Below are 20,507 nucleotides of genomic sequence, written 5' to 3'. Positions count from 1 at the left end.
GATCAGGAGTCGGAACGGCTCAGTGAGGAGCTGGAGGCGCTGGTGGCGCCGGGCCCCACGCCCGGCCTGCCCGCCCTGATCAACAGCCAGTATTACTGCCGCCGCTTCTGCCAGGTGAGCGCCGTCCCGCCCCCCCGACCCGCTCCTCGGCCCTCTCCCCCCCCCCCGGCGGGCGGGGATGGGGCGCGTCGGAGCTCGGGGTCCCCCGTTCCCTTCGGGGTCCCGGGAGTAATGGAGGCGGAACGCGGTGCGGGACCGGCGCTTCTGCCCCTCAGCCCTCCGCGGGGCCGGGGTCGAGCTGCTCCCTGCCTGGGTCAGCCCCTGGGCAGGGTTGAGGGGGATGCGGCCCGGCCCGGCTCTGTTTAGCCCGCTCCATTTGGGACTTAAGGCGGAGAAGGGCAACGCAGGCGACGCCGGTTCGTCCGTGGGGCGCTGAGTGCTTCTGTCTGGGGGAGGGTGGAGGCTGCGACGGGCGCGGAGCCGGGACTGGGAATGGGGCTGGCAGGGACGTTGCGGGGTGGAGGGAAAGCAGGGGAGGCTCCCGGTAGGGGGGCGGGAGCGGGGAGGAAGAGCCGGGGGCGGCCGCGGGTGGCGGGGCTCTACCGCTGCCGGGCCCGGCGGAGAGGAACACGTGGGGTCGTGGCGGTGCTGAGGGCAAAACAATTCTGGGTGGCATTGCCTGGGCTGGGGAGTTGGGTAACGGAGAGATGAAGGCAGGGAGGGCCTCGGAGACAGTTCCCATGGTGGTGGCCAAATCACACCAGGGTATGCGTTTGGGGTTTTCCCTTTCTTTGGAATGCAGCGTTTGTTTCTGCGGGCCCGGAATTACTGTGTTCTTTGCAGCCTTTTTACGTATGTCCTGCAAAGTAATGAAGTGACAACAGGTTGCTTTTCCTACTTGTTTTCATCAGCAGGTGTTGATGAAACATTAGTTATGCTGGGTATATTTCAGCCATGCTGCTTGCTGTTTCCTGAAACAAGGTCCAGAGGTTTCATGTATGGGATTATTTCATTTTATCAACTCCTTGTCTGTTTACTTCACCATTGCGATTGTGTTTTTCTGTTTAAATAAATGTGTTTCTGTAGTCTTACTTTGTTCTTCCTGTTTTAACGTTTAATGAAACATCTGCTATGAACATTATTTACTGTAATGTACATTTAAAATCATCTCGGGTAACGTACTGCACAAGAAGTCTGTGGACTGCTTTTTTGTTTTATCTGTCTTTTTATATTGCCTCCTGTTCGTTGATTTCTCTAAACTTAGTATGTGTGAAAAGGAATTGTGAAGCCAGTAGAAGGCGAAGTGAATGTTTTTGCAAGTATGGCGTCAAGTACAATTATAAGAAATCACAAGCCTATTTGATTAAGTTGGCAGGTTGGAAAGATGGTTGCTTTTGCTGAATGCAGAGAGTTTTACCCTAGATTCTTCTAGCTACGCTTACTGTGTCTTGGATTCATTGTGTTATGGAGGAAGTGCGGGCAGGGCAGTAACTTCATATACTGATGCCAATCCCGTTTCCCAGGCAAAGTTAGGAATTAGTAGAGAACAGAAGAGGACAAAACCAGGGAAGGAATTTCCCTATAGAATAGTTGTATCACGGTTATTACTGGTAAAGTATCTAAATCACTTGACCTTGACTTCTGCAGTTTCTTTTGTATAGCAAGATTTCCAAGCCCTCTCCCCTACTTTGTTTTGCTTTGAGTTTATGAACTCTCCACATGGGCAGCCAGTGTTCTGAGCGTATGAAAGGTTGTTTCTTTTCTCTTAAATATTCTTTCTAACAATGCATAGTTTAAACAGTCCTGATGAGAGTGAGTTAATGTATTTACACATGGTCTCCAGGGACTTTTTTTGTTGGTTTGTTTAAATTTGGCCGGGTATCATCGGCTGTCACGTGCTCACTCAAAACATAATCTTCCATGTTTTGTTTAAGCTTGCTTTTTAGTAATGGTTTCTCCTTCTGATTTAATCAGATAATCACAAGATCTTAACTGGTGTGATGTACTGGTATGGTAAAGCCCTTCCCAAATCTTCATTCGCGAAGCCAAGCCATCCTCAATTTGTGCTTTGACAGCAAATGAAGTTGCGAATGCTCCAGATTAGCTGCCATTTGCCCTCGTGAGATTGATAGTGGTGTAATTATACTGGCCTACATATACCTGTACATACAGAAGACTCATAGGCCTTCAGCCTATAAGTTTTGGAGTATATTTATATTTCTTCAGGAAAGTATCATGAAGTTTAGGTCAGCTGTTTCTCATAACATTTGTTGTAAATAAACTTCTCACTGTCAAATACTCTGTCGCTGTATTAGCTTTAACTGCTTCCCTCTCCCCCAGATATGTCTTTTTTTAGTGCAGTTTTTATCTTTGACTCTAGTTTTTGTCAGAACCTGTTGCTTTGTACTTTTCTCTCCAGGTCTTCTAAAGGTCATATTTGGCTGTTGTGCAGATCAGGGCTCTCCACCTCATTCTGCTCCACACTGATAACAGTTTTGCTTGTCTTAATGGTTATTTGGCACTTCTAAACATCCTAGTTTGCCTCCTGTGTTCCTGGGTTTGCATTGGAAGTTGAACAGCAGTTGTAGAAATAGTGGCTTTGTGACATGAGTTTGAACTACCCAAAAGAAACATTTTTATTTTTGGAATAACAACCTATTAAAATACATGGTTGTGCTTCAGTTGTATTGAAAAAGCTTGGTGTCAGCTGAGAAGAATATTGTTTAGACTGCTTATAGTTATGCCACTGTGTGAAGTGTGTGCACATTCACATCTCTCAGTAAGAGCTGTAGGAAAAATGAAGCAAGGTGTAAAGCTGTTTGGGTCTGTAGAGCATTTTCTGTAGGTAGAAGCAAAGACCCCTTCAGTGATCTTTAGGTAAGTGGCTTAGACCTTGAAGTGCATTGGTGTGCACGTCGTTCATCCTTGAAATATGTTAGAAAGGTAAAATATTGCTGTAAGCAGCCAGATTTAGTCCTCCTGAGGCCTGGAGTATTCCAGCTGAACTTCACTTTCAGAGGGTAGATTAAATAACAGTTACAATAGATGACCGGATTATCAGAGCATTTTCCTTAAGTATAGGTATAATCACAACCTAATGGTGCGTAGTTTGTTTTCTGTTTTGTGTTGAAGGTGTACATGGTCATGCGGAGTCATTGCAGTCTGGGTCTTCCATGGCAAAGCGGAATGAAATGTTTGCTTAGATTGTTATGTGAGATCGATGACATGGGGAAAACAAAGATCAAGATTTCTGTGGTTGGGAAGGAAAAGAGGCAGTGGGAAGATAAGCGCTCAGCTTATGCATCTTACCAGCTGTTTCTGTGTTACTTTCTAAAAATTGCTGATGTGGCATTTTGTCTTATTTGTGAAGTTTGCCATGAATTGAAACCGCTTAGGCGTTGGGGGAAGCAAGTCTACCATTCCCAACTTTGGCATGCAAAAGAACAAGGCGTCTGTAACTGCTTTGTAGGTTTAAAGAAATTGGAAAGGTGGTACCGAGCAGAAACCCCCTGAGTCTGAACATTTGGAAAAGCTTCATGATTTGCTTCTAATGCTAAATGTGGAATTTTACATTCTACACAATTTTTCTTAGGGACCAGAGCCATTGAGATGTTCCTATGTGAGTGAAATATAAGTGATGGAGGGCAGAGAAAGTAGCCTAGATGGTTACCGTTTGATATGAGCGTGGAGGGAGTACTTTTATAATTAGAAGGATGAGTTTCCCAGTTTACTCTTTTTGAAAACACCTTAAGAGCGATCTGGAGAATGGATATAGTTTACTTTCTTGCCTTTAAAGTGGGTGTAGTTTTATCAACTAGCTTGAAATGGCATTTTCTTTTCAGCATCTTTTCTCATAGTATGAAGTGCTACCAAAAAATTACAGGTTACTGCCAGCATTTCTGTAGTTGTCCACATGGCTGCATAACTGTACTAGATGTTACTTTATGTTGTTTGGTACTGACTGAAATACACACCAGGTGAGTCTGATCTAGAGAGACAAGCTAATACTGAGGGGCAAACACTACTTGATCTGATCTCACTGTGGCATCAGCTTCTGGCCTTCAAGTATGACCTGACTTCCTGAAGTAAAGCTTACTTACTTTGCTTACATGAACCAGTGGTATCTTGTGTCACCGCTAGAAAAATAATTCTTGGGTTTATAAACGTGAAAGCCAAGTAGTAAAATTTAGTAACGGGCTAGAGAAGATAGTGTTTCCTGGATTTATTTTAGTAGGCAGACAAAAATACAGAGGTGTATGACTCAACTTCTTGTCTGTCTGTCTTTGTGGGGATGATGGCAAAAAAAATGTACACGTCTTTGAATGTTTGTTCTTCTGATTTTCGGGTTTGATACATTTTCACCTTTTTTGTGATGCGCTTAAATAGAAAGTACTTGCTTTTGACTCCCAATTTTAAGTCAATAGTCATTAAGCTGCTTAAAAAAGAACAAAACCAAACACCCCCAAACCTTTAGGTTATGCCAGACTTTTATTTCACTATATTTTGGACCTTGGGGTCCGTATTTGATCTCTGTACACTGTTTTATTTTAAAGTTTGGCTACAAAGACCTTGTTCACATGAGTACTAGTGGTGGAAAGTGATCTCTTCAATTTCTTTGAAGCTGATTTCTGTGTAATGTGTGACATTGCTAGTTGCGTGAAAGCTTGTAAAGGGAAGGGCAAGCCATACATTGCAGTAACTAAATTTACCTGCGTATCAAAGAATACCATGACTACTTGAAACAGTTGAGATTATTTTTAGCCTGTTACTGTGTTCTGTATTTACTGGGTCTTTTTTAATGTGCTTGGCTGGTGAAAACGAGCATATTCAGCTTGCTAGTTAGTTTAGTACTGTGCTGCTTGAAAGTCAAGTGGAGTTCAGGTTTAAAAGGAAATCCTAATAGCAGTGGCGAGCACCAGGTTGTATTTACTCCCAAGATGAATGCCCAGTGTAGCATTCAGTTCTGTTGAGGATTACCTGTCTTTGAAGATGGGTTTCCTGGCTTATGATGGTGGCACTTTCCCTTGACCCTTGATGGGAAACCCGATAAGCCACTATCATACAAGACTGTATGCGCATTGCACTTGGCTGTTTTCAGTCAGCTTCTCTGGTGGTTTCACAGTAATAGTTGATTTTCAACCTTCCATTTGCAGATGAATAGGCTGAAGGAGTCGGTCTTCAGTGCACTTGTCTTGTCATTAACATTATAAAGTGCTTTCTCATTTGCATATCTGCTTCTCTTTTCATAGTGGCTTCTCAGCTCGTGCGCTGGGGGTCCTTTTAGCTTTACATGATCTCCCTGTTTTACAAGTGGGATTAAGGAGTTAGTATTGTCAAAAAGGAAACATTGCAGATATGTTCAAATACATTGTACTGTTTTCTTGATCTTTGTGATGTAGTTCTCCTTCCACTTTGGAACTTTTCTGTTTTGTGTTCAAATATCTTGGTATTGCTACTTCTCCAGGTCTCAATGCCTTGGCTCAAAGGTTAGCGTTTGTATGAAAATAAGCTTTTGAGTTTTGCTTGGAAGAATATATCAAGATTGTAACTTACAAAAAAGTTGCAGGTTTTTATACCTAAAAAGGATGTCCCTTGAATGCTGTCAGTGCTTCTGCAGCATAGACTGGCCGGTAGCCTTGCTGTGTGGGCTTTTTCAAGTTAGAAAAGGCACAGTTATTGCAGTAGGTAATGAAACAATCAAAAAGTTAAGTCCTTTGGGGTAGCAGTTGTGCAGATGAGGTAAAGAAGTAATAGTACCTTTTACCTGAAATGCATCTAAAGTTGTGCTTTACTGTTACTGATGACCTGGTTATACAAGTTGATGTGTATGTTCGCAGGATATACAGATATACAACCTAAATAGTTGTTTATATTAGTTGACTTTGACTCAGTGGGGGGTATAATGTGAAAAGATGAGGAGGAAAATTACTTAATTTCCATATAAATATTTATCTTTCAGTCAAAATCTTACACAGGCTCATGTACTACAGTGCTACATGTAACCAAAACTGCTCTTCTAGGTTCAGTATAGTTTTCACTATTGTGCAAGTGATGGACTGTAAATACATGTGGAAACTGGCTCTTTGGGTGGCTAAATGTAATGGGTATATGGAACCCAATCTGAGATATTTTTGCCTCTAGCAGGCTGAAGAGATGGATGAGATTTAGTGGTTAGGGGTGGGGGGAAGCGTTTAGCTTTAAGGGTAGAGATTTGGCAGGGACTTGTCTCATAGGATGTGTCATGCTGTTACTGGGTGATGTTTTTTCTTTTGCTAGAAGTGTGATTGTATGATTATGTTGGGTTACTCCTTATGTAATATTCACATGTGAATTGCAGTAAAGACATTGGGTGGGTTTTTTGTTGGTGTGTTTATGTTTTAGTTACACCATATAAAACCATTTTAAACTTGTATCTGTTAAGTAATACTTAAAATCTTATGTATTAAGTCTTTTCTACTCTATTTGGGTAGTGGGACTCTTTTTGTAGGAGCATAGTTAGCTTGTTTAAGGAAACAGAACAAAATGCCTGTCATCCACTAAACAGGTTAAAAAGACAGTACTAAAAGGTGTGATTATTCCTCTGAAAGTTCCAGCTGGATTGAATTTACTGTTGCTGAAGTTCTCTTCTAGAACTGAACTTCAGTATTCAAGCTGCTCTGGTACTTCAGCTGAACAGGCAGCCATGGTAGGTGTTGCTTTTAGTGATGGTTTTTCATTTTCAGGAAACCTTTTTAAGCATGCCAGGTTTTTTGCTTGGCATTTTAAATCCTTTTTTATTCATTCTGTTTGATTCCTCAGTATTTGCTTATTCTAACAAATTACAACCACTGTATTTGCCAACTGGTTTTCTTTTTCTGAAACCTATAAACAAAGTAGTCGCGGAACTGTTGTGGCTTCTTTGTGACTCCTGTGGTGACTTCTTTTGCTGCTAAATCTCACAAAGTTATGGGAGCAACTTCATTTAAAATCCCAGTCATGCAAAACTTAAAAGTCGCTGGAATTGGTTTCTCTCTGTTGTGGAGAGGAATAGAAAAAGCTGTAGCAACTTCAGGCCTACTGCTGCATAAAACATTGGGTTCCTTGTGTCTTGCGTATTTGCAAATCTAGTTATTAGCAATGCTATTTCTCTAAAGCTTTTGGAGTATAGTCAAATGACTTTATATGTGTATGTTTAATCAGTCAAAACATAATCTTAAAGGATTTTTTATCTGTTTATTTATTTTTGCATTAGTTCAGGTCTTTAATCACTGCCTTGTTATTTTCAGGGTGAGATGCTTTAGCTGTGTTCTTAGAAACGTCACATAGGAGACTGATAATTCAGGTCTTGATTTTTAACAGGCCATTAATAGGATGTATCTGAATCACGGATTTTCCTATGAGTTACTCAAATGTATTAAAGAAGGGGAAGTAGCATATTGGTATGGGGGAAAGATGGAGTTGAAGTGCAGGCAGAGGGCTCAGTAAGATGCTTCAGACTCCCTTGCAGTATCTGTACTGAATAAGAAGACAAACAGCCCCAAAGTCTGTCTCTTCATGAATGCTAGTAATTTAAAAAGTAAAGACAGATGTGGGGATGATGCATGGAGAGCCTTTTAAGTATATAAGAAGTTGCATGCTAATGGAATTCTCAAAGAGAATTGTTGCAGAACATCACATAAGAATGTCACCTCCCCTATGGTTTTCTGCCCTGTGTATTGGACAAGGAACAGGCCACTTTGTTTTGACAATGTGCTTCTTGTTTGGCTGACTTCATTAGACTGAAATTAGTGTGCTTGTTAAAAACTATGCTGATAAATATAATGTTTAAATAAAGCCCTAAGGACTCAAGCAGCATTATCTATTTCATTTTCTGAAATACTCTGATAATACTTGACAACTTGAGGGTGAATATAGATATGTCCCTTCAACTTTTGTTTTCCTTGAAAAATGCCAGTAGCAGTAAAGGGGGTTTTGGGTTTGTTTGTTTTGGGGATTCTTTTTGATATAAACCTTTACCTATGTTGTTTTACAGCCGTGTTTCAAAGCGTGCCATGTTGGGTATAAAAGGAGAAAAGGTTTTAGTTTCCATTACAGAAAAAGCTATCCTCTAATATCACTTAAAAACGGACATTGAAGTACACATCAAATTGTAAAACAAAGGTACATTATTTCCCAAACCTCCCCCTTTTTTGGTTTGTAATTTTTCATAGTTAGTTTGGCTTTTTCTCAGCCCCCCATCTTTTACTGGTGGTTGTTGCAAGTGTGCTGAGAATTGACCAATTTTAGACTTCTAGTTTGGGGGTTTTTGGTGTCTTTGTTTTCTCCCTGGGACTGATGAATGCATGGTTTCAGGTATCCATACTCAGAAGAGAAGCATGGTATTCATATTCTTCCTGACCAGTTGGAGGTGTGGGGGGCTGTTGCTGCGAACCTTTTGTGGATGCATTTGAGTTGCAGATTAACTGCCTAAGACAGTGGTGTTGTTGGGGTGCCTTTATATCTGTGCTGCCTCTGGGACATCTGTGACAGGCCAGATCAGAGAGCTGATGCACGCGGTGACTGATGGGTTTTTCTCTGGGAGAGGAGGCTGTCCTGTGCCAGTTAGTTTGTGTCCTAGCTTGCTTGGGTTTCAGTGAAGCACTGTAGGGGCACCGAGGCCACTAGTAGGACTGTAATGCTCTTTGTAACTTGTGTGCAGTAGGACTGCACCTTTCAGATGCTACACTAATCATTAGCATGAGCCTTTGTTGTATTGCTTTTGAATGGTGATTATTTGCATTCAGTATTTGGGGATTATTAGGACCAGAATCTTACCAGAAGTTCATATAAACCTAACCAAAGAGTGAGATAAGCAAATACAGTGACTTTGCCCTGTCTAACTGTTTACAGTTCAGGTATTTGTTGTAGTTAGTAGCTTCTGCTGGATATCTTTTCGTCTTGTGTAGCCATTCAACATCCACAGCATCCCTTTAGTAAGAAGCTCCACAGCTTAACTGTGCAGTGTGAAGAAGTACCTCCTATCATTTATTTTGATCCTGATCACCAGCCTTGTTTGGTACCTCCCCCTGCACTTGTCATTTCTTTACCATCTAAAGTGTCCTAGATTGATCCTTATGTGAAATTTATTTCACTAAGCATTTCTTGCCTTTCTTCAAAGCTTTTTTTAGGCCTTCTCCATTCTCTTTTGAGATAGAAACCGGTGGGTAGCAAACCAGCATGCAATTTTATACGTGTGGCGATGCGCTGTGGTTTTGAGCTGTTAACAGTCTGCTTTATCTTATTACTCTCCTTAGAGTTAACCTGCTTGCTTGGCTATTGGGATGAGCAGCAAGGTGATTTTTCATTAAAACATCTTCCATAATAACAGCCTTACTCTTGGGTAGTAATTGTCAGTTTGAAGGCCATCATATTACATGTTTGGCTTGTTTTGTTCCCAGAGTACCACTGCACACTTGTCTAAGATGAGTTTCAGTGCCCACTCCCATAAATCCTCTCTGCAGTTCTTTACAGTGAGTACTTTATGCTGCCATCATGACAAAATATTGTCTCACTGCTTGAAATCTCTTATGAGCATATCTACACTGTGCCTCTCAGGTGAAAGTGCTGTGAAACAGCATGGTGAAAACTGATGTTTTATTTGTACCTTTGACCCCTTAGAGGCTAAAACCACTAAAGGATGTTTGTTCTGTCTGCTTTGTTTCTCTGATGTCTTCTGTGTTTTCTTACACAAGGGACCTTGCTAAAAGGGTTTCAGAGAACATGGAATAGATGAGCGAGGGAAAGAGTATCTGCAGTTCTTGCAGTTTTCCTCCAGTTCATCTGGATATTTGGTGTATTAAGTTAACAGACTTTCAAACAGGGATTATTAACATTTGGTGGAAAGTCCAGATCTACTTGTAAATCAGTCTCAGCTGTTATTGGTGAGGAGACAAAGCTCCTGGTCCTGTTATCAGTAGCTGCTTTGCTCTGGAGCGGCTATCAGAAATGGGACACTGGCCTGTTCCTGTTGCAGAGCCATAAACAAAATTAGGCATGCAGAATTAAAAATGTAGGCCACTTAACCTGGCTTAACAAGCTCTTCATTTACTTCCTGGGAAATGAGACAAGTGGGATTCACAGACTTGAGTCAAAACGAAATCCCGAAGAGGGATAGATCTGATGTTTGACTCAGTCCATGCTTTACTGGACTAAATCTCATAAGAGATTTCAGGCAGTGAGACAATATTTTGTGATGATGGTAGCATAAAGTACTCACTGTAAAGAACTGCAGAGAGGATTTATGGGAATGGGCACTGAAACTCATCTTAGACAAGTGTGCAGTGGTACTTTGGGAGCAAAACAAGCCAAACATGTAATATGATGGCCTTCAAACTGACAATTACTACGCAAGAGTAAGGCTGTTATTATGGAAGATGTTTCAATGAAAAATCACCTTGCTGCTCATCCCAATAGCCAAGCAAGCAGGTTAACTCTAAGGAGAGTAATAAGATAAAGCTGAGTGTTAACAGCTCAAAACAGCCCTTGAGATAAGTGGCCGGGATTGGCACTTAATAGCTTTCTTGAAGCCAGTTATTTGCCTCTTCCATATGCTATGGAGTGCTTTACCTTTCTCTTTATACACAGCTGTTGGCACTGTGTTTCCTCATCTGCTTCTTGCTTTCTTGGGATGTAAAAGATCCAGGTGGAGAGCAGTGCCTTCCGCCCTGAAGTGCAGCTAGTCCACTCTTATGCTTATATTGAAGCTGTGCCGTTATGATGAAAGAATAAGGCAAGAGTAAGCGAGCAAAAGGGGCCTGACAGTAGTGCGGTCAGATAAACTATGTGCCAGGAGCGTGGAAGAAATATGGTTTTCAGTCTCTGCTTAGAGTGCTGCATGAGTTACGTCTTAGCTGTTGATTAAAGGAGGAGAGATTACCCAAACGCATTCTACTTGCTGGAGGACTGGAATGTAAGGACTGGTCTGTCACAGAATTGATGGGTGCCTTTGCAGACATCTGTTTTATTGCTGTGCTTTGTGCTGAACTCCGTGCTGCATGTTTTATCTATGGAGTGCTTTAAATAGACTGGGCCTTTCAGAGGATTTCAGTGTAGGGATACACATGTCGAAATGCCAGGTGGAGCTGGGTTACTGAGCCTCCCGGTGTGGGCATAGACAGTGCCAGGAATTTATATTTATTAATACAGAAAGGATGGACTAGATGACTGGGCGAGGATTTTTCTCCATTAAAACACCTATGTTTCACCTTTATGTTTCCCTGTAAACAGTGATGCAGTTTTGTAACTGTAGATCAGGACATGACTATCCTTAGTTCCATTGTATGGATGAAAAAGACCAAATTGACTTACTCGAACAGATAAAGGGTGACTGGAATGTTTGTGCCTTTCTCTGCTGACGTCTAGGCCAGAAGAGCACAGGCTAGTTTTTCCCCTCTTGGAAAGTTTTAGAATGGAATGTCTGGATATTGTTACGGACTCTCTAATTTGTAATTTCTTGGAAAGTAAAACCTTGTGTTGAAATGCAGAGTGTCCCATCTACTGTGTTTAAATGCACAGTATGCTATCCATTGTGTTTAAATGAAGAGTGTACTATCTACCATGTAAGAAGAAAGTATTTCATGCCTCACCCTCTGAAGAGAATAATGTAGGTCCTTTGTGCTATGTCTTTTATAATGTAGGTCATAAAGTTTCTATTTATTTTTTCAGTTTGATAACACAAGATGGTCAGGGTTTTGGTTACAAACCCTGCTTCTGAGGGGAAGGGAGGGGAGATAAAGCAGGTACAGTATTAACTACTTACTTCTGACTAAAGAGAATGTTTTACATCATGATATATATTTCAGTGTTTTTGTCATTAGGTTGTTGAAGACTACGCTGGAAGATGGCAGGTTCCTTTGCCTCAGCTTCAGGTGCTTCAGACGGCGCTCTGTTGTTTCACATCTGCCTGTGTGTCATTCCCAGCTGAATGTGAGCACGTACAATATGTATTGAGTAGCCTAGCTTTGTAAGTATATGATTTTTTTTCAATTGGTATTATTTCATTTACAATATAGATTGTGTTACTTTTATAATAGCAATAGAGTCTCAGAGAGTTTAAGAGCAGTTTTACAGGTGACATAGCGACACGGAACCCAGAATTGCTAACTGAGGATGCAAACACTAAAATTTAGTCTTTGTAGATGTCCTTGTTAAATATTCAAGTTATGTCCTAAAGGTTTTCTGACAAAATGAACTATGTAAAGAAATAAGTGATCACAGTACAGTCTTCTTTTGGGGAAAATCTTCTTTTGGCGTATTTGAAGACCAGTCTTTTTGACAGTACATAGCTATAAATTTATCTGAAGTTTTTACTGTTCTACCTCTAGTGATTTAATAAGCTAAGTAGTTGTTAAAGTAAATTTCTCGTAGTGTTTAAGAAATGAATCCATTTTAAAATGGATGTTTATATCTGAGTCATCAAAATGCCTATGGGAATGACTTGTTATGCAGCTAACTGACCAAAAGCCAAATTCAGCTTGAAAAACTGCAGAATATTAGGTCAAAAATCTTACTATAATCTCAGTTTTCTTAATGCATTGGTGGTTTTCCCACATGAAGGCTGAAAGTGTCAGGGTAATGATGAGTGCATCAGTTAACATCCCATCTTTTCCTTGCTCTAAAAACGCATTTTTCAGGTTTCAAAACCTCACCATTGAATGGAAGCAAAAGAAATCTTTAGGCAAGTTAGATATACTTAGCAGAGATGCAGTGTACTTTATCTTCTCTCAGCAGATGGGGACAAAAGCTTAAAAGCTAGCTTTGTATTTTGAGTTTGGTTTGAGCAAATCAGATGTATTTGTTCAGCTGGTTAAACCGCTTTCTTGTTGAGCGGTGGCTTCAAATACAGCTCTGTATCAAGTGCAGCCTTTCGTGTGGGAATGTCTTGCTGTCACCTTACAGAGTCATCAGAAGTGAATGCTCTCCTAGTCTTCCTTTCTTACTTTACTTGGTCAGGAGGACTGGGTTGCTTATTCTTTCCACTGTTCCTGAGATATTAGTACTGATTATGTAGGAGTAAAGGCTTTATTCTGTACACTTACAGAGTATATGCTATCTTTAAGTGTTGGTGAGACTTCACCAAAGAGATTTACTTGTGGTTTTGTGTGCGTGAAACTATTTGATGTCAGACTGTTTATGGAAGCATAGACCACAGTTACAAAACCAGCTCAGGAAAAGACTAGCAGTTGCATCAAAACATGGTGACCTCTCTTTTCTCTTCACAGCTATTTTTTTAGAGGAAACCTCATGAAGTTCAAGCTGTGCTTCTATATACTTTTAAGTAGCAATGCTTGGAAGGGGAATATAGCAGAAATTCAAGTATTTGTTGCATGTGGGGTGGTTACATCCTGATAATGTAGAAATGAATTGGTGACTGAATTCCTGTCACCCTTTCCTGTATTGGTTTGTAGAGCTGGGTTTACTCACTAAGATTTTCTTCCATTCTAGAATGCCAGCTTAGTTTGTCTTCTGACTTTGGTTCACTGACATACTTTTGCATGTGATACCATAAAGGAGTCCTGGAGCTTAGTAGTTGCAGTTACCTTTGAATCCTTAACTCAAATGACTTCTGGAAAAATTGGTGTATGTTAAGCCTTAGTTCTTGGACAGCAAAAATCTTCCTGACTGCCTTGTCGTACTTGAGTAAAATTTCCGTGGTAACCAGAACAATAAGCTATTAACAGCAATGACTGTTGCACTTCCACTACTTAGTAGCCTTGCTTCACCTCAAATGAGGCAGCATGTTGGTTAAGAACTATTAATGTCAGGGGTTTTAATAATTGTGCCAACATGCAAATGTTCTTGGGCAATCTTCTGATGCCCATAATATCAAAATAGCAATGTGATAACTCTCTAAGCACCATTATTATGAATGGGTGGATGCAAATATGAATGTGCAGTGCTGCAGACTATTTTAAGATAGCTGGGCCAAGCTGGAATTGGCTGTAGTAATTTTAACTCGGAGACCTGTCATAAGGAAATAGAAATATTTTGATAGCTTCCTTTATTAGGCTGATAAGAGCATGGAACAGGTACATTGACAGGTAGTTTACACTTGTTCACTGTTAATTCCCAGATCATTTGTCTTTTGCAAGGTTCTCTTTAATCAGTCAAAGCGAATAAAAAAGGATGCCTGCATCACTAGCTATAACTAGTTTTGTCTTATTTAAGTTCCAGTCTGACTGCTTTCCAGATCATGACATGACTCATGTGTGACCTTTCCCGAGAGTCAAGTGTGCTACAAAACTTTGTTTATCAACATGAAATGAGATGATGTTTTTCAGAACCAAGTACGTATTTGGATACTGGTTGCTTTTTCAGGCCATATTTGAGTTGAGAGTCAAGGACCTAATCTGGAGAAAAATCCCGTCATTGAGCATAATGGATTTGTATCTTAAATTTTCTAGGTCTATTTTAGGCATAGCTTAGGTTAGGAGAAAAATTACTGCAGCATAATTTAAAGGAAACCTAATTTCATTGCACATTTGCATTATTCCAATACAAAACTTCCTTTTGTTCATGTGGATGTTAAGATTGTTTAATGCACAGTAATTCTGAGAATGTTGTCGAGAGGAAAAATGGCCTTCAGTCTGCTTTTTAACTTCTTCTGAATGAGCTTTATTAAAAATGAAACATTTTGTTCTTTAGGAATGCTCTGGGTTTTATCTTCAAATATATTTAGGTTTTACTTATTCACTGACAACTGCAGTGAATTTAATTGTTCTGTAAGAATTCCTTGTCCAGCTGTTCATGAAAATCTGCCTTTTGTTTTAAAAGCTGTTGGAACAGAAGATTAAATGCTTTAGTCAGAAACGAAATTGCCATCAGCAGGATCTTGACTCAGAAACTTGAGGTTGGAAGAGTGCTGGGATCTCTTTTGGGAGTCATCTACCACCTTCTCCCCCTCGTAATTCTCCCTCTTCATTGGGGAAAAAAATGTCTAGAGAAATCTTAAAAAAAATTATGCCTGTTTTCTGTTCTGAGACCAAAGCCTTTGCTGTTCAATCTTGTTTCTATAATGCCCTAGATGCATAGAATTTCTTTTGGTATTCTTTCAGTACTGCCTTCCCCTCTGAGAGCTGCTTAGTTATTGCCTGCTGCTCATGACTTTCTCAGCCAGCAACTGCAGGTTTAGTGCAGCACTTGGTTGTTACCGTTTCCCAATAAAAGTTAAATTTCTTGGAATCTTAATAGATTCTAAGATTCTAATAGATGGCACTGGAGCCATCTGCATATCCATGAGATCCAACTATCTAGTTCTTGACTGAATTGACTGAGTTGTGAGTATTACCTGGAAGTATGTTTCTGCAAGTGAAGAACTAAATTGATTTGAGCTTTGGAAAGCTGTTTTTTACCAACCAACCTCTCTGATTCTGCTATCAGGGTTGTTTATGTCAGTCACTTTATTAAAAGCAATACCTAAATTAAGTACCTAGACACGTATTTTAAGAAGCTCAAACATTAAGGCCACAGGTCGGTTTGCATCTAGGCTGCTGTTGAAAGGATCAGTCCTGCCTTCTGCTTTATCTGCTGCTGGTTTTGAGGCAAAACTTAGGAATTCATGTTGCTGCACATAGACCTTACTTGCTTAAGAACTGGTGGTGGTAACACTGAAGTTTTATCAATTCATTTGAATACCATACAGAAGATGAATGTAGTTCCATTTCTTATCTGCACAAAAACTCTCTCTTTGAAAGTCATCTTCAAAAGCCGTTTCTGGAAATACAAAATTAATGGCAAAAGGCTTTTATTTGGAAATATTAAATAAATAGCACCTTTAAACCTGCATCTTCACAGAGAGACTTCAGTGGGCATTTTGTCAAGACAGGCTGAAATGGAAGAGAATGCATTAGTAGAAAGTGCTTATCGCAATTGAAAATAGGAATTCTTGGGGATCAGCATTCACATCAAGTTACTATTCCTTGAATGTAACTCCATATTAACTGTGTCTTGAAGGCGTTCTACAGTAGTCCTCTTTCTTTCTCAAAACTGCTGCATGTGTGACAACTGCTTGGGCTTTTCAGGAACGTTCACTTTTGGAAGTATGGAGCACATAAGAGCTCTTGAGGGAGAAGATCAGGCAGGTACCATGAGTCTAAATGTCCTGAATTTGTGAGCAAGGTGTGGCAGAAGGGGTTTTAAGTTGTGCTTAAATCTAAACTGTTGTATTGTATTTGCAACTCGATGCCTGATGAAAAATACGTTTGAGGTGTATGTGGGGAAGTCTTTAACTGCCAAAACCCAGCACAAAATATCAGACCAATGTAAAGTTCCTGAAATATGAGTTGATTTAGAGAGTGTGGGCATTAGCCAAGTGTTTTAGAGTGACTCTGGCATGGTCTCGGGTCTAGAACTTACTCAAGTCCTACTTTTGGTTTTAGTGCTGTGAAAAGTAATAGACGTACAGTAGTTTCGTTTTTTGAATGAACATTTTTAGTTTGACTTGTCACTACTTCTGTTTTTTAGGAGTTTTTTTGAATTGCTGCTGTTCTTTGGGAAGGATGAGTTCTATGAAGATCCTTTGAAAGATATTTTAGGTTCAATCCAGGTAGTGTTGCCTACTTTCATGTAAACCTTTAATACTGTTTTACTACATGTAAAGATAGCTTTTGGGGATGTATAACCTGGAGGAAACATGCCATTATGGTGAAAGAAGGTAGCTGGTTTCCTTACATTTTTACCCCTCCAAAAAAGAGGGAAGGGTATTTGAAGGGAAAGCCCTTTATTCTTGTATGTATTGTCAGTATTGCTATTTGAATCTATTTGGACAAAGTAAAATGTACTTCTCTTTGTAATAACGTTCTTGTTCAAGACAGATTTTGCGTGCTTCCCATCTAAAAGAGGGAAGCTTTGCTTGTTTATACTAATCAGAGCTTAATGCAATCCAGTGTTGCACACCGGTTTGGGACATGAAACCTCAAGTTTCCCTCTGTGGTTTTAAACAGTTAAATTTAATGAACTCTTCAGGTTTTAAAGAACTGCACTTTGTTTTTGCCAGATAAGTTGTTTGGGAATGTTTTCTTTGACCTGAACCCATTCTGAAGGTTCAGTTCACTGCATAGGAACACAAACACTTTGTGCCACCGTGACAGGAAGTTTTGTTGTAGGGAAAGAAAAGATGACCAACAGGATTCTTCCATTTGTTAATACTGGTCATGGATCTGCAGTTTAAGAAATAGCTATCCCTTTGTTACTTTTATGTTGATACCTGTTTGTTACCGCGTGCCAGCACTACTTACCTTAATTATCAAACCAGGAGCCATTATGTGCTGGATTAGAACTGGTGGAAGAATGGGGTCAAGGAATTGGCTTAGCAGCCTCAGGAATGAGTAGGGTCTCTTGCTTAAGAGTAATGGGACATTTTGGCAGGCTTGCAGTAAGCACTTCTCAAAACCTTTCTCATGAACGAGAGAGACATAACCCAAACGGGTGATGTGTAACGCTTTCTCCTCTGTGCTTTTGTCTTACAGTCCTCAATTGCCTTGACTTTTAAGCAGTGAATGTATTAATATAGATGTTTACACAATTTTCTATATAAGAATTTCTGAATCAGTTGTGTAATCAAACCAGTTCAGTTACTTACCCATTCCTTACCTCCAGACCTAGTCATCTGAATACAAAAGGAAAAACTGAGTTGAAGCTAAAAGAGTTTATGTAAAAAAAGCCCGTGTGAAGTTCATTGTATGTGCATGGGAGCCATTCTTCAGCTGCACTTTATTTTTGTTTTAAAATTAGATAGCTTTTGTGATTAAGATTCTACAGTTGATTAACATTCAAGTTGACACTTCTAGCAGCCAAATGTAAGGTGCGTGGAGGGATGGGGAGAACTTGGCGTACATGAACACCAGTGATGGCTAAAACATGCTGGATTATCTTAGGCAGGCATAATTTCTATTACGTAGAGATTTGGAGAAAAGTGGTTGCTTGAGGGCTGGTGACTCACAGGGCTTAATTCAGTTTTTCCCTCTTAGAATTCAGACACCATCACTGGATCGCAAATCCAGCGGCAGCATGTCTAAATGTGTGCAGGCTAGCATGAGGTAAAGACTCTGACAGCGTTATGCCAGTAATACCTCCCAGTTCAAGGAAAGGCAGTTTTGCACTGTTATGCAAATGGAAGGCTCTTGCGTTCTGGCTTCTACAGTTCTGTATTACTGCTTTTAGAGAATGTAAGTCATTGCTTTAGGGCTTTGTGTAGGCTTGGTCAATGAAAAGATTGTGTGGCTTGAATTGTTGACTGAGGAAATACTAAAACATGCTTGGATTTTCTTGAATCTTTTGGATGACCTAACTTTATTTTTAAACAGCTTTTTGGGGTTTGTTTTTTTCTCCTTTCTAATGATTTTTCTTTTTACATGTAGGAATGTCAGAACCTTCTCAGTAGATACCGAAATATGAACCTGGAACTAGTAACTCGAATCATCCGAGATGGTGGACCATGGGAGGATCCTGTATTACAAGCAATTCTTAAAGCAAAGCCTGTGTCACAGGAATTAGGTACTTCATATGCCATGTTACTTTTTTTTAGAGTACACAAAATGGGTTGAATTATGCTTTTATGATATTAGGGTCAGGTGTTGTCAGCTGGCATTGAACATAACTATTTTTCTGTAGTAAAATGTACAGCTCCCTTTTTATTTGAAAGAAAACTAATTTCTTTGCTAGCAATTTAAGTCTACTTTTACAGTGTAGAGGAGGCTACTGAGCAATTACTTGGGAAATGAGTTTACCAAATATAGCTAAACTGAAAGAGCATGGAGAGTGACTTGACCTCAGTTAGGCTACTAAAATAGCGTGATCAAGGGAGGACCTGATGTCTATTCCTGTATTCCTGGTCCTTGGGCTCGTTTAATCTTTGTTTTAAATTGTTAATAACTGGGTTTGTGGCTTGGTTGTGTTTAGAATGATACCTGATAGCTGCTTTGTTTTTACATATATGTAATTCCTAGAGTTGGGAGTCGGAGAAAGAGGCAGCGTGTGGAAAACAAAATTACTGGAATGTTAATGGAAGTTCACAAGGGGAAAAATACCCAGTCTACAGTGAAGTCTTCACTGACATCTTAAGCAGCATATTTGGTAGCAGTGTTCACAGAGGACTATTTGATAGTGATTAAAAAATGCTAATTCATTTCTCTGTTTATGACAGTGCATTCATTCTGTAGAGTGAGGAAGAGGACTATAAAGTAACAGCTACTGAGCAAGCTGCCTTCTTAACCAGAAGAGTATTGTGCTAGCAACATGAACATGATTAAGTGTGTAGTCTTTATTGTTTTGTCTCTCTCGTGAAGCAGGTGCTTGAGCAAAATAGTTTACATGTGATTTATAGATCTAATAAACTTCTGGTCAAATACCTACAGAAACAAAATGAAAACAAAGATTATCCTTGGCTTGTTCTATATCCTATGACACTCTAAAATTTTTGGTAGTTACGATCTGAAGTTAGATAAGTCTCAATCTCCATCTCTCCAGCAGAAATCGTTTTAGTCCTTTGCTTTAATGATTCCTTTGATCATCATGATGCCTCTGTATGACGGGTAACAGTTTGAGGGCTTTTACTTAGTTTTAACCTGGCAGAGTAGGAATGACGCTGCCTGTTGTCACTAGATGATTAGTTTGTTTCCTTTTGTTGTAGGCCGCATCTCCTTCCCCTCTGCTGAGGTATTTTTCCTCCTTTTATCTTCTAATATCCCCACATACCCCCTTGACATATCTTAGCTGTGATGACAAACATTTTAGATCGTATCTTTTGGAAGCTCTTCCTTTCTTGTCTCACTTCCTCTAAAATCTGATTCCTCTGAAGTCTTACACGAAGCAAACGTTCTGTGCTGCTTATTAGGCTAGCAGTATTTGGTGTATATTTTGAAACCCGGCCATATAGTTCCCTTAGGGATCAGTATTTTAAATGGGGAAAACTGCGTATTATTGCTGATTCACCAACCATTACTTGCAAAAGTCAGTTTGATAAATATGTACTGTATGAACTGCATAATCCTGCCTTTGATTCATTAATTACACAGAGAAGCTTAGGCCAAGACAAACCTCCCTGGGTCTGTTTTTACGTGAGTTGCATGCTTTGAGATGTTGCATTCTGTTTTGAGGTGGCTGGAAAGGAAGGCAGTCTTTGGGTTTAAAAACAACAGCAGACTTGAAATATAGCAGCAATAAACTTCTAATAGATTAGGGAGAATAAAGTGGCCTGCTGTGAACATCTAGAAGAGAATACTGTGGACAGAGGTAAGCTCAGGTGTAAGCAGCTAATTAGCTTCTAAGCTGATGGTTGGCATCTATTGCTTTAAAGCAAAGCACCACACATGCTGAACAGGAATAGCAGTTACTTTCCCCAAGCCATTTTGTATGTATCATATACTTGGCTAAATGCTACTGTAGTTAGCAGTTGTCTTTTGCTTGTGGGGTTAGAAGAGCTTACATGTTCTTCTAGATAATATGCTTGGGAAAAGAGAGCATTCCAGGATGGGGAGGGAGCAGAATCCTGC

General features: G+C 40.0%; 1 protein-coding gene across 6 annotated transcripts in view; it reads left to right on the top strand.

Moving 5' to 3' along the window:
- Window positions 1–20,507, top strand: part of ZNF654 (zinc finger protein 654) — a 37,908-nt gene continuing 17,401 nt past the window's right edge. Inside the window, exons 1-4 of one of the 6 annotated variants that reach the window (XM_057416039.1) lie at window positions 1–114; window positions 11,820–11,980; window positions 16,480–16,561; window positions 18,375–18,510. In XM_057416039.1, the coding sequence (XP_057272022.1) occupies window positions 18,408–18,510 (103 nt within the window). In that variant the 5' untranslated portion in view covers window positions 1–114; window positions 11,820–11,980; window positions 16,480–16,561; window positions 18,375–18,407. Of the gene's footprint in view, window positions 115–11,819; window positions 11,981–16,479; window positions 16,562–18,373; window positions 18,511–20,507 lie in introns of those variants that run through there. The other 5 variants (XM_057416043.1, XM_057416040.1, XM_057416045.1 and 2 more) reach the window with 5 other exon arrangements.

This window comes from Pezoporus wallicus, unplaced genomic scaffold (genome assembly GCF_028554395.1).
Source record: "Pezoporus wallicus isolate ANWC-B61680 ecotype Strahan unplaced genomic scaffold, APGP_CSIRO_Pwel_v1 contig_6814, whole genome shotgun sequence".
Lineage (NCBI taxonomy): Eukaryota > Metazoa > Chordata > Aves > Psittaciformes > Psittacidae > Pezoporus > Pezoporus wallicus.
Note: the sequence above shows the minus strand (reverse complement) of the source record. Positions and strands in the feature narration are given on the sequence as shown.